Source organism: Nicotiana tomentosiformis, unplaced genomic scaffold (genome assembly GCF_000390325.3).
Source record: "Nicotiana tomentosiformis unplaced genomic scaffold, ASM39032v3 Un00003, whole genome shotgun sequence".
Taxonomy (NCBI): Eukaryota; Viridiplantae; Streptophyta; class Magnoliopsida; order Solanales; family Solanaceae; genus Nicotiana; species Nicotiana tomentosiformis.
In genome coordinates this window covers 548,814-563,473 of record NW_027174562.1, presented here as the reverse complement: position 1 = coordinate 563,473, position 14,660 = coordinate 548,814, and the positions used below count along the sequence as shown (strand labels likewise).

The window sequence follows — 14,660 nt, the reverse complement described above, 5'->3', positions numbered from 1 at the left end:
GTGCCCCTGTTGTTATCACATTGTGATATGTTGTTATTGCTTTCTGAATACTTTCTGCTAACCTCTCCATTCTACTTCATTTTATTATATCATCTATCTTATTATTATATCCCAGTAGGTCCCACACGTGACCTCATCACTATTCTACCGAGGTTGGGCTTGACACTTACTGGGTATCGTTGTGGTGTACTCATGCTACTCTTCTGAACATGTTTTGTGTGCAGATCCAGGTGCTTCTTATCAGCCCCGCTACTAGCTGAGAGTGCTTGCTGCTGTACAGAGACTTCAAGGTACATTTGTTGGGTCCGCAGACCTCGGAGTCCCCCTCTATTCTCTATTATGTCATTTACCTTCCGTACTTCTTTTATTAGACTCTGGTGTATAGAGATACTAGTTTCCTTATCTATCTTATGATTTCTGATGTTTCGGGTTTTGGGAATACTGTGTATTACTAGAGTGTTGGTTATTGTACATGCCGAGCGGCATTGTTACTTCTATTTTTTTATTGACGCATTTTGTTAGGCTTACCTAGTCGTAGAGACTAGGTGCCATCACGATGTCTTACAGAGGGAGAATTGGGTCGTGAAAAGTTGGTATCAGAACTCTAGGTTCATAGGTATTGTGAGTCACAAGTCAGTTTATTAGAGTCTTGCGGATCGGTACGGAGATGTCTGTACTTATCTTCGGGAGGTTATAGAATTGTTAGGAAAAACTACACTTCTTTGATTCTTTGTCGTGCGAAAATTGTTGACTTCAAAATTCTAAACTTTTGTATTCTATTATCTCGTAAATGGTGAGGACGCGTATAGGAGTATCTTATTACCAGGAACCTGCGCCTCCTGTTAGAGCCGTGAGAGGTCTGGGCCGGGGTAAAGGCCAAGAACGTCCATGCGGTGCAGTCAGAGCACCTGCACGAGCTGCTACAGAGGAGCCCCCAGTAGCTCCAGCTGGAGGGCAGATACCTGAGATCCATGTTGATGCACCCGCCCTCCAGGAGACTTTAGCCTAGTTTCTGAGCATGTTCAGCACCTTAGCTCAGGCTGGATTGATTCCACTTGCTCCTGCCATATCTCAGGTCGGTGGAGGAGCACAGACTCCCCTCACCGGTACTCCACAGCAATGGATTAATGTTGACCAGGTTCCAAAGATTATACCGATGCAGCCGGTAGCTCCAGCTCAGCCCAAGATTAGGGTAGTAGTTTCTGAGGTGGAGCAACTCAGACTTGAGAGATACAAGAAGTACCACCCTCCTACCTTCAGTGGATTGATGCCAGAGGATGCCAGGGTTTTCTGGAGGATTGTCACTGTATTCTTCGTACTATGAGCATAGCGGAGTTGAGTGGGGTGTCTTTTACTACATTCTAGTTCAAAGGAGTAGCCTATCAATGTTGGCATGCTTATCAGTTAGGTATTCCGGCTGATGTAGCTTCGCTTACATGGACTCAGTTCTCGGACATGTTCTTGAGGGAGTATGTTCCCTAGAGTCTCAGAGATGTATGGCGTGCGGAGTTTGAGCAGTTTTCCCAGGGTGCACTGTGTCAGAGTATGTAGTTTGCTTCAGATATTTGGCCCGACATGCACCAGCCTTGGTTGCTACAGTTCAAGAAATGGTTCGTTGGTTTATCGTGGGACTCCACCCCAGTATCAGTCTTAGCATGTCCCGGGAGTTAGAGATGGATATTTCATACCAGCAGGTTATGAGTATTGCTAGGAGATTAGAGGGTATGCTTGCTAGGGAGAAAGAGGAGAGGGAGGCCAAGAGGTCTCGACAGTTTGGCACTTATAGTGGTACTCGTGCCCTAGCTATAGTTCGTCATGGTAGGGGTTATGTGAGTCGCCCCGTCCATTCAGTACTTCCAGCCGCCAATGGTATTCCAGCCCCTTTAGGCCCCAGGAGCCTTATTATATACCGCTAGTATATAGTGCGCCTCCTACACGGGGTGCTTTTAGCAGTCAGTCCAGCAGACCTTGCCCGATGGAGTCACAATAGCCACACCCTCCGAGAGCTTGTTTTGGGTGTGGCGACACTCTCCATATGGTGAGGGATTTCCCTAGACTTAGGAGGGATTCACCTCCATAGATTTCTCAGGCACAGTGTGTTCTACCGGGTCCTCAAGCTATGATTACAACACCAGCTACCACCGCACCTACTCAGCTAGCTCGAAGTGGAGGTCGGGGGGATCGAGGTCGCCATATAGGGGGAGGCCAGGCTGGATATTATGCTCTTCCCACTCGTACGGAGGCAGTTGCTTCCGACTCTCTCATTACAGGTATTGTTCTGGTCTGTCATAGAGATGCATCAGTTTTATTTGATCCAGGCACCACTTGTTCCTATGTGTCCTCTTATTTTGCCCCATATTTGGGCATATCTCGTGATTCTTTGAGTTCTCCTGTTTATGTGGCTACACATGTAGGAGATTCTCTTATTGTGGACCATGTGTATCAGTCGTGTTTGGTTGTTCTTAATGGTTTTGAGACCAGAGCCGATTTATTATTGCTCAGTATGGTAGACTTTGATGTTATTTTGGGCATGGACTGGTTATCACAATTAGAGTGGAGAGGTGCACTAGAGTATACTCCCAGCAGAGTTATTTCATTTCTTAAAGCTCAACGAATGGTTGAGAAGGGGTGTGGCGCGTATCTAGCTTATGTAAGAGATGTCACTATTGATACCCATACAGTAGAGTTAGTTCCAGTAGTGAGGGACTTTTCGGATGTTTTTCTAGCTGATCTTCCTGGCATGCCGCCCGACAGAGATATTGACTTTGGCATTGAGTTGTTGCCGGGCACTCAGCCCATCTCTATTCCTCCATATCATATCGCTCCTCCTGAGTTGAAGGAGTTGAAGGAGAAGTTACAGGAGTTGCTTGATAAGGGATTCATTCGGCCTAGTATGTCACCTTGGGGTGCTCCAATATTATTTGTGAAGAAGAAGGATGGTTTTATGCGGATGGGTATTGATTACCGCCAGTTGAACAAAGTCACAGTAAAGAACATGTATCTATTAGCTTGTATTGATGGTCTATTTGATCAGTTACAGGGTGCCAGAGTGTTTTCCAAGATTGACTTACGCTCAGGTTATCCTTAGTTGAAGATTCGAGAGCCAGATATCCCGAAGACTGCTTTTAGGACTCGGTATGGTCACTACGAAATTCTCGTGATATCATTTGGGCTGACCAACACCCCAACAACATTTATGCACATGATGCATAGTGTGTTCTGACCCTATCTTGACTCATTCGTCATTGTGTTTATTGACGACATTCTAGTGTACTACCGGACTCGGGAGGATCATGAGCTGCACCTGAGGACTGCGCTTCAGACCTTGAGAGAAATGAAGTTATATGCAAAATTTTCAAAGTATGAGTTTTTGCAAGACTCAGTGGCGTTCTTGGGTAATGTAGTATCGAGTGATGGGATCCAGGTGGATCCGAAGAAGATTGAAGTAGTGCAGAGTTAGCCCAAACCATCCTCAGCTATGGAGATCCCGAGTTTTCTTGGTTTGGCATTGTATTACCGTCGATTTATAGAGGGTTTCTCATCTATTGCAGCACCTGTGACCAGGCTGACCTAGAAGGGTGCTTCGTTCAGGTGGACAGGGGAGTGTGAGGAGAGCTTTCAGAAGCTCAAGACAGCTTTAACTACAGCCCCAGTATTAGTATTGCCTACAGGTTCAGGATCATATACTGTATATTGTGATGCATCGTGGATTGGTCTCGACGCGGTGTTGATGCAGGATGGTAGGTTAATTTCCTACGCGTCCAGATAGCTGAAGGTGCATCAAAAGAACTATCTTGTCCACGACCTTGAGTTAGCATCTATTGTTCATGCCTTGAAGATTTGGCGATACTATTTGTATGATGTCCCTTGTGAGATCTACATCGATCACCAGATCTTGCAGCATCTGTTCAAACAGAAGGATCTTAACTTACGTCAGCGGAGGTGGTTGGAGCTGCTTAAAGATCATGATATCACCATTTTGTACTATCTTGGAAAGGCCAATGTAGTGGCCGATGCCTTGAGTTGCCGGGCGGAGAGTTCGGGGAGCTTAGCATATCTACTTGCAGCAGAGAGACCATTGGCATTGGATGTTCCGGCCTTAGCTAAACAGTTTGTTAGATTGGATATTTCTAAGTCGAGTCGAGTGTTGGCTTGTATAGTCTCTCGGTCTTCTCTTTACGATTGTATCAGGGAGCGTCAATATGATGATCCCCATCTGCTTGTCCTTAAGGACACAGTTCAGCACGGTGATGCTAAGTGTCACGACCCAAAATTCGCCATGGGTCATAAGACGGGTAATTAAATTGGTAAATCACCGTTGGCTTGCCTGGCAGTGTAAAATAAAATTTACGGAGTAATTGAAAGTAACTGCACGAACCACGATAAATAAATAACTTGAAAGAACCCCCAAAACCAGGTGTCACAAGTGCATGAGCATCAACTAGGAAATATGATAAATGCAACATCTGTCTAGAATACAAATTAGATAGGAGTATGTAAATAACACTGATAGAGACCCAAATTAGCTCGAGCTAAACTGAAAACTCTCCCTATAACCTAAGTTAACAAGCTTTAGAAAAACCAAGTTCCCACTTCTGAATTCCTTTACAAGACCTGAATCTAACACACGAACATTGTACCAATCACCACGCACTGTACCAAAACATGATTGTGCACTTATGCTGAAATCACCCCATGCACTACATAAGTCGGTTGTCCATAATAACATCCTCCGACCCCAATAGCTTTAAATTTTCGTGAATCTGTAGCCCATAATGCACCCCATAACATATATAAGCCCTGCTCCAATACTTGAAATACTGCCACAACGAAGGAGATGCGTAGAAACTCATAACCACTCGCCGAATTAACAAAACATGGAGTCTATCCTACTGACAAGGACCAATACCTCATTTTGAACTAAATAGCAATATTTGTTCTTTAATATACCTTATATAAATCTGATGGCACTGATTTTTTGGTCAAATAGTCTCGTCTCACCCAGTATAAGCTACATAGGCAATAAGCCACCTCATACACTGACCAAGATCTCGTATGACGCCAACAATGCGCCAACAAGCTACAAAATTGAATGCGATACATAAGGAAAACAAACTCTGGAATGGAACTTCCTAGCATGTGTAAGGAATAAAATGCTCGAACAGACGCTATAAACTTTCCTCAGAGAATGAGAAACAAAATACACATAAATAAATATACGCAACCGTACTCAACATTTCACTGTTGCAGCGTGCAACCCGATCCAAACATTATATACCCGAATATCAACCAAAAGCACGCCAAGTGCATAATACAAATATCGGGGAGACGGATAGCGTCGCATGATACGAAACCCAAACACAACTAAGGCGCGATAATGCCTCGCACCTCGAGAGACATCCTGCTCACATTACACTACAAGCTACGAGGCACTTCACACCAATTCTGATCATATCATACTGAGCCAATATCCTTCCAAAGATCGACAATAACCTTTTTCCATGACACACAATTGTCGTGCCCCCTTTTTCTTCTTTGCGAAAGCGGGGTTTCGACGTGTGACAACTCTTTTAAATGGAAGATAGGAATTAAAAGAGAAGAGAGTCCCCACCTAACACTTTTAAGGTGCGTTAGGGCACCTATTGTGAAACTAACTCTGTTTGACTAGTCAACGTCATCAAAGATCGGGTAAGGGCTCAAATTACCTCAAAGAGAAGGTGTTAGGTACTCTTCGAGGTCCACAACTGTGGGTCCCGGCCAAACTTAGAACTATGTGGATTATGTAATTAGAAGTATATAAAGGCCAGAGTTCATTAGAACACAATTGGTAAAAATCTAAAGGACTACAAGGACACAACTACAAGGACACAACTACAAAGTTAAATGACTAAATGTAGATATCAAATATATAAAAAAGGAGGGGGGATGGTCCTACGTTTTTTAGCCCAAAGGATCACCCCGTGCAATATAAATAATACTTCGCAACTCCCTTAAGATAGGGGTTTCTCATATTATTCAGCTGGCACAGACTATCATCTTCTGCTACCCAATTACTATGTTAAAGTTGTTTACTTAAAAGCGCTCTAATTCAATTCTAAATCGTACCCGGCTCATGTACTACTCGTCCTATGCCTATGGCCCAGGAGTCTTTGCACATACTATTTGGATGGTTCTAGACTTTACTTAGGCTGCTCAAAAATGATAAATCTAAGCGGCATTCAAAACATGTAGGACTTCACATAAAGACAATAAATGGCTCAAGTTGGCCTCCACACGTAAGCAACAAATGCACGCGAGCAAGTTCATATTATTGGCGGTAGACAAATTTCAGAATTAAGATGAATTATAGTCCTAAAGTCCTATAGACATGCTCCTATGTGATTTTGATTTTTCAAGCGTACAGGCAGTGCTGTTGTTCTGGAAGAACAAATTTGCAGATTATAGGTATTAGAAATCCTATAGGCATGATCTCTAAATTGTTTGTGCAATGAGGCAATAAAATCGTTTAAAAGGATAAAAATTATCTGTGTTTGATTTTATTTGAATACTTTCCAGGCGAGTTACAGTGTCCTATAGGCAAGATTTCTAAGCATTGGCAGTCGAAACTGATTCTATAACACTTTATCCCTATAGGCATGGTTTCTAGGCGAGCAATATAATGGAAACAACAATAACATTAGCTAATTAATCAATTAAAGTCCTATAGACATCATATCTAGATGAGGATCATAAGTTACTATAATCATACGGGCATGTTATCTAGTAAATACACCGCAGTTCCACAAACTGAAGGAGTGGACACCTGATTCCTATAGGCATGTTGTCTAATAACGCACGACAGTAAACATAGTTAAACATGTTGAGTGAGTGTGTGATTCCCTATAAGCATGGTTTCTACTAGTGCACATGAAAAACCAAATAGCATATATGGCAGGTTGGATAGAATAACAGGTAGGTCACATAAACCCTAGAGGCATGTTCTCTACCTTTTTATGCAAACATTAGAATATACCCGTTTCCCCAATTTCACTAACACCCTAATTGTTTATTTATAAATTATTACAGGCCTAATAATGAACATAAGTAAATACTATACACGAGAAAATTCCAGGCCCAAGAGCATGCCCCGAAAGAAAAATTAAGAAGACCTAGCACTGCATGGGCCTTCCGCAAGCTCAACCTTCTACGAATAGCAAGCCCAGATGTGAATTCAGCACAAACAATTGGAGGGTATCAATTATACAGCCTGAGTCCAGGTTTTGGAACCATGTTAGAACCCAGATATAGTCTTACTTACCCAACAATTGGGAGTTGACGATTTGACAAATGCACATAGCAATTATGTATAACATTCTTTACCTACTAACAACAAATAAGTGATAGAATTTGAAGAAATGCATTTTGTATTTTAGAAGCAGACATAGCAGGATTGATTAAATAAAAGACATACAAGTTAAGAGGATAAATAAGGCTTAGATTCCTTATGGCAACTTGATATAACAATACTGACATTCCAGATTCGATCAATTAGTAGGAGATATTATATTGAGCAAAAGAACATATTGAGAGAGTTAGGGGAATCAGGTTTTCTGAGGTTATAAGTTAAACATATCAGAGTGCACAATGCTAAACAAGTCCAGAATAGGGCACTAACCTACATGATTTCAAATGTCTATCTAGTACAATGAAAGTTGTAGCATGACAGTTCTAATAAGGTCACAAACAGCATATGAACATACTAGTAGTATAGCTTGGTCAATAGCATGAAACTTAACATGGTGGGGATAGATCATAGTTCAAAGGCTTTACAGAAACTTATGGCATGTGAAAGGCAGATTAGCTACACATTAACATGTCAGTTTACCCTAAAGTCTTAGATGATGCTAAAGATCAGGATTACAGATAGCAAAGAAACATGTTTAGGCCAGATTTTAAGATAGTATGAGATCCATATAGTTGTGACCAGTTTGCAGAGAACAGTCGATTAAACACAAGACTCGGTAATTCATTCAAAGCAAAGGAATGGTCTCATAAGAGTTTTAGCATAGTATCCAAAGAAAGGCATGCAAAGGATTCTATAACTAACAACTGGTAGTGAGTTTCATTAAAGGAACATCTACAATAGGCATACATTGAAACGTAAAACTCAAACATGTTCAGATACTAAGCAAAATATAGAGGTATGGAACTGATTCCAGAGGAAAACAAGAAAATTCAACATAGAAGTGCAGGATATAGTGAAGAACACATATTATCCAAATGCAAACTAAGAACAAATTGGAATCTATCACATGTACTAAAATGCATTCAACTATTAAAGAATACAGAATGACATGGGAGTATCATAGCAGTGCAGTACCAAGGATTCACTACTAACAAAGGAACTAAATCATGCTCACTAAATTTTAAACATCATAGAACACACAGAGATATATAGAAGGAAAAAAACTGAACATTGCAAGAGTTAAAGGCACTAACCAGTAGTAAAATTGAAGGAGCAAAAGAATAAAGATTTTAGAATATTGGTAGCAAGAACCCCAAATCTCCGATGCTTCAGAGTTCACAAGAGACTCGTTAGGGCCCCGAGCCGTGCTTGCACCGGAGGAGGTTGATAATATTATGACCTTGGCTTTTAGCTGGCCAAAGAGCCAAGTGTTTCAGTGAAGATGAATGAGTGAGGAAAATATATTGAGTGCAATAGTCGTGAAAACTTTTCGGTCCTCTAGAGGGGAATTGGGGAGGGGTTTTTATCGTAGTAGAAATCAAGCAATCAAACAAGGAAACAATGTAAAATCAAACATAAATAAGGAAATAATAACATTCATAATCAATTTAATCGGATTAGGAGAAAAATTAGGTAAACCCTAGTTCATGATGGAGAACCAAAAAATTATCAAAAATCTCACTATCTCGAACCTGTACGACCTTGCCATGATGCATATGGATAAAATATCGTTCAAATACTAAAGGGTGAAGCTGATCTCCCTTGATTTGGAGATTGATATTTGCCAAAAATGGGGAAAATACTAAGTAATACCATAAAGAAGCAACCAGTAGCGAAGGAACACAAGTATGGTAAGTAAATAATGGGTGAATCCCATTGTTAACGGGATTAGGAGAGGGATTGGTGAATGGCGGCGATTAGGGTTTCTCAGAAAGAAGGGGGGAGATTGAGAGGTTCAAAGGCGGTGGGAATGGGAAAATGGGGTTAGGGTTAAGGTGATGGGATATAGGGTTAGGGAATGGGAAAATGGAGATTGATGGGATTAGCCTAAAATTGGGCTAGGAGTTAAATACACGAAATTATTTTAATAAAAATAATTAATTAAATATTACTTATGCAATAAAATGACTGAAAATAATAAATTAACATTTATAAAACATAAAAAATTCTATTTTAGTATGAATAATGTAATAATTGTAATTATGCATAACATAAAGGCTATTATTGCAAAATTACATAAATAACTAAAATATAGATATAATTATATGAAACAATGTAAAATATTTTAAGACATGTATGTAAGTGTAAAATAACAAACTTGTATGATTACACTATTGCAAATAATTTAAGGGAATAATTAGTAAATATTCAAGTAATTTAAATGCAAGAAAAAATATATTTTTAAAGCTTTAAAATTATAATAAAAATTATATAAAATGCTTGTATAAATCTTGTAAATTAAGTAATGACGCAAAATGATATTTTGAAAGTATATATACTTATTTGAAAAATATGAGGGCAAAATTGGGTATCAACAACTTCCCCTCTTTACCCGGGAATGATGAAAGAGTTATCGGGTAAAGAAAATGATGACCGATTTTGGCCGAATTGAGCGGGGAATGATGTGATTTGAAAAATGAAGGTCGAACCCTGGTTCCTGAGTAGCCTACATATCCCTGGTATTACAGGAATCAGGTCGTGTGTAGTTATGGATTCAACGGTGAACGAAACCGATGGAGTTGTTATAGGAATGGTCGTATGTTTCGGAAAGGGTTCTTTTGGATAGGATAATATCAGATGAATTTATGCGGAGTCATGGATGAGAATTTGAAATGTCGCAGATATGTCATGAGGCAGATATCTGAATGGTCAAAGAGTAAAAGGCAAGGAATTACTGGTAATCTATTACGTGTGAAGATATTGAAGGATGTGAACATTAAAAACGGAAACCGGAGCGAAGATTGCTCCTGTTTGAAGAACGGTTACCTCTTAGATTACCTGCAAAACTTAAAACACGGTCCATGCGAATATATATATGGGATATTGCAAAAATTGAAACGTGATGCAAATTCCCTTTGGACCATGAAGGTTGTCTTTGGACGATGAGGATGATATCCTTAGAATATGATGTCCTGGGCCATGAAGCGTATGATAAGGGATTCGCAGGCTATGAAATGGTATCCTCGGGCTAGGAGGATGGTGCCTCTGGACTATGACGCCTTTGAATAATGATGCACAGTTTTGAGAGATCCTCAGGCCATGGAATGATGTCTTCCGGCTATGAGGATGATACCTTCAGACTATGATGCCTTTGGACAAAATGGCGATGTTTCAGCCAATGAAATACAAGGATATGGCAGTATCGATCATTTGATAAAAGAAACAAGTGATGCTTGGTTATATGCGAGGATGAGACAAGGCAAGGCTTAGTCTTATATGAGATGAGGGCAGTGCTTAGCCCGATATGAAGAAGGGATACAATACTTAGTCTCATGCAAGAAACAACAGTGCTTAGCCTTATGCCAAGGATGGAGACATCGCTTAGTCTCACGCAAGGAAAGGCAGTTCTTAGCCTTATGCAGTGTAGTGGAGACAATATTTAGTCCAATGCAAAGAAAGGCAATGTTTAGCCTTATACAGGAAACAGAGACAACGCTTAGTCTCATGCGGGGAAAGGCAGGGCTTAGCCTTATGCAAGGAAAGGCATTGCTTAGCCTTATGCCAGGAAGATAGATATTACTTAGCCTTATGCAAATAAGGGAAACAATGCTTAGTCTCATGCAAGGAAAGACAGTGCTTAGTCTTATGCAATTACAGAGGCAATGACTAGCCTCATACAAGAGAGGGAGGCAATGTTTAGTCTCATGCAAAGAAAGGCAGTGCTTAGACTTATGCAATTTCATAGGCAATGGTTAGCCTCATGCAAGGAAAGGAGACAATGCTTAGTCTCATGCAGGCAATGCTTAGCCTTATGCAATTTCGGAGTCAATGCTTAGCCTCATGCAAGAAGAGGAGATAATGCTTATTCTCATGCAGGTAGTGCTTAGCCTTATGCAATGATGGAGGCAATGCTTAGCCTCATGCAATTATGGAGGCAATGCTTAGCCTCATGCAAGAAGAGGAGACAATGCTTAGTCTCATGCAAGGAAAGGCAATGCTTAGCCTTATGCGAGAAAAGCAAAGGATAGTTGTTAGAGGGTGAAGTATTTCTTAGCTTGATGTGTTGCGTTTGGTAACCTTGTTGTTATGAAGATAGTGATTTTGTTGTGTGTATATATTTGTGAATATTCCTGTTGTGTACGTTGTGCCTGCATTCAAAGAAAAATTATGATTTTTGCGGGGGAAAGGTTGGTTCGTGCTCTTGACTCCTTGCTTTGCCTTCACTCTTGTCTTGCAGTCCTGTTTGAGTTATCCTGGGTAGCATCCGGCTGTTATAGAAACAAAGTTTTTGAAAAATATGTATGAATTTGTCAAATTATTTGCAAAATTATGTAAGATCAAATAGTTTAGATGAGCCGGTGACTGTGACACATTTAGAGACATTGCAACCTCTTTTTGTTTTAGAATTTTGAGGGTCCTCCGAAATATTCTCTCCCAGTTTAAATGCATACTTCTGACAATACTTTTTGGTTGTTCCATACACGACGAAGTTGGCTGAACTTGCGATCTTGCCCATAGTTTCTGACCTTGGGAAAATAAAGATTTTATTAAGATGCGACCGAACCCATAGGGCTGCCTACATATCCCCTTTTAAATTGGAATCAGGTCAAGCGTAGTTCAGTTACATCAAGTGAAGAAGTGCGAACAATCCTAAACATAGCATCTTTTGACTGCGTTTGAGTTGATCGGTTTTGGCCAAATCTCTCCGTCCATTTCGGCAAGTATAAGTGCTCCTCCTGTTAGTACCCGATGAACCATATAGGGACCCTACCAATTGGGTGAAAACGTCCCTTTGGCTTCAACTTGATGTGGGAAGATTTGTTTTAGCAACAATTGCCTCGGTCTAACCCTTTTGTTGAAGGCTTTTGCCATCCTATTCTGATAGAGTTGACCGTGACACACCGCATTCATTCTTTTACCATCAATGAGAGCTAGTTGTTCGTAGTGGCTCTGTAGCCATTCTGCATCGCTGAGCTCAACCTCTTGTATAATTCTTAAAGAAGGGATTTCTGCCTTGACAGGAATAAGCACTTCAGTACCGTAAAGCAATAGGTAGGGAGTTACCCCAGTTGATATGCAAACCGTGGTACAATACCCGAGCAGAGAAAATGGCAGCTTCTCGTGCCATTGTTTGTAATTATCTACCATTTTCCTCAGTATCTTCTTGATGTTTTTGTTGGTGTCTTCTACAGCTCCGTTCATTTGCAACCTGTATGCTGTGGAATTCTTATGCTTGATCTTGAAATTTCCACGCATGGCCTTCATTAGATCACTGTTGAGATTGGCGACATTGTCGGTGATGATTGACTCTGGCACTCCGAACCGACAATCAATGTGATCTCGTTGTAAGATGTGGCTTCGACCCATTTTGTGAAATAGTCTATGGTTACTAGAATGAACCTATGCCTATTTGAAGCAGCGGGTTCGATTGGACCGATGACATACATGCCCCTAGCGGAGAAAGGCTAGGGTGCACTTGTTGCATTGAGTTCATTGGGTGGCACTCATATCATATCAGCATGTATCTGGCATTGGTGATATTTCTACTTGATGCAGTCTGTTTCAATAGTCATCCAAAAATACCCTGCTCTTAGTATTTTCTTGACTAAGACGAAGCCATTTATGTGCGGTCTGCAAGTTCCGGCATGTATTTCCTCGAGCAATCTGGATGCTTCCTTTGTATTGACACACCGTAGTAACCCCAAGTCAGGAGTTCTTCTATACAGAATTCCTTCGCTTTGAAATAAATAGTTGGCTAATTATCGAAGCGTGCACTTCTGAGTACGGGTAGAGTGCTTTGGATATTCTCCTTTTTCCAGATATTCCTTGATGTCATGGAACCACGGATTTCCATCGCTCTCTTCTTCAACATGAGCACAACAAGCTGGCTGTTTATGATTTCCTATTGGGACAAGATAGATGAAGTTCTTGTCTGGGTGTTGTATCATGGATGATAGAGTGGCCAATTCATCTACGAACTCATTTTGAATTCTCGGAACATGTTTGAATTCTATCTTTGTGAACCATTTGATCAGCTCTTGTACACAGTGCAAATATGGAAATATTTTGGTATTTTTTGTAGCCCATTCTCCTAAAACTTGATGCACCAACAGATCAGAATCTCCAATTACTAACAACTCCTAAACATTCATGTCAATGGCCAACCAGAGTCCCAAGATGTAAGCCTCATATTCTGCCATATTGTTGGTGCATAGAAACCTGAGTTTTGCAGATACCGGATAATGTTGGACGGTTTCTGATACCAAAACAGCTCTTATACCTACTCCTTTGAAGTTTGCCGCTCCGTCGAAGAACACTCTCCAACCATCATATGCTTCAGTGATATCTTCTCCCACGAACGACTCCTCCTCGTCGAGAAAATATATTTTCAATGGTCCGTATTTTCCGTCTACGAGATTTTCTACTAGATGATCTGCCAATGCTTGTCCTTTGACTGCCTTCTGAGTTACATAGACGATGTCAAACTTGCTCAGCAATATTTTCCACTTTGCTAACTTACCCGTAGGCATGGGCTTCTGAAAGATATATTTCAGTGGATCCATCCTCGATATGAGATATGTAGTGTATGCACAGAAATAATGCCTCAACTTCTGAGCTATCCATGTCAGTTCTGGCAAAGAGTATCGGGCTTCGTAGGGTGTGAATTTCTTGATCAGATAGTATATTGCATGCTCCTTTATTCCAGTTTCATCATGTTGTCCCAAAATACAATCGAAATCTCTATCCAGTACAGACAAATAAAGCAGCAATGGTCTTCTTGGCTCTGGTGGGACCAGAACGGGCGGTTTTTATAAATACTCCTTGATTTTGTCGAAGGCTTTCTGGCATTCTTCAGTCCAACTTGTTGCAGCATATTTCCTCGGCATTTTGAAGATCGGCTCACATATCACTATTGATTGTGCTTTGAAGCAACTGATGTAATTAAGACGCCCTAAAAAGCTGATCACATCTTTCTTATTCTTCGGAGGTGGCAAGTCTTGGATTGCTTTGACTTTTGATGGGTCTAACTGAGTAAACTGTTTCTGGATGAAGAAGATATGGATTGTAGTGTGATAGTTGAGGAGGAGGATGAGGAGGAAGACCTTACCATTTAGACTGTGGGGAAAGGAGTTGTTCTCAAAAATTGGACTGCTGCACCATCCCGGGCCCGTCGAGTTCCTGGGTAACTTGGTAGATTAGCATCAATTATTTTTAAGCATTTGAGACATTTTCAGTATTTTTCTTTGAAATAATTGCTCGAGTCATCGAGCCACAT

The 14,660-nt window shown here is 40.7% G+C and overlaps 1 protein-coding gene across 1 annotated transcript; it reads right to left on the bottom strand.

Moving 5' to 3' along the window:
* Window positions 1–13,143: 13,143 nt before the first annotated feature.
* On the bottom strand, window positions 13,144–13,947 carry LOC138903798 (uncharacterized). Its single transcript, XM_070192365.1, has 2 exons — window positions 13,621–13,947; window positions 13,144–13,524 (listed from the first exon to the last, which is right to left on the bottom strand). Exons 1-2 carry the CDS (start codon window positions 13,945–13,947, stop codon window positions 13,144–13,146), a joined length of 708 nt encoding a protein of 235 aa, XP_070048466.1.
* Between the last annotated feature and the right edge of the window lie 713 nt (window positions 13,948–14,660).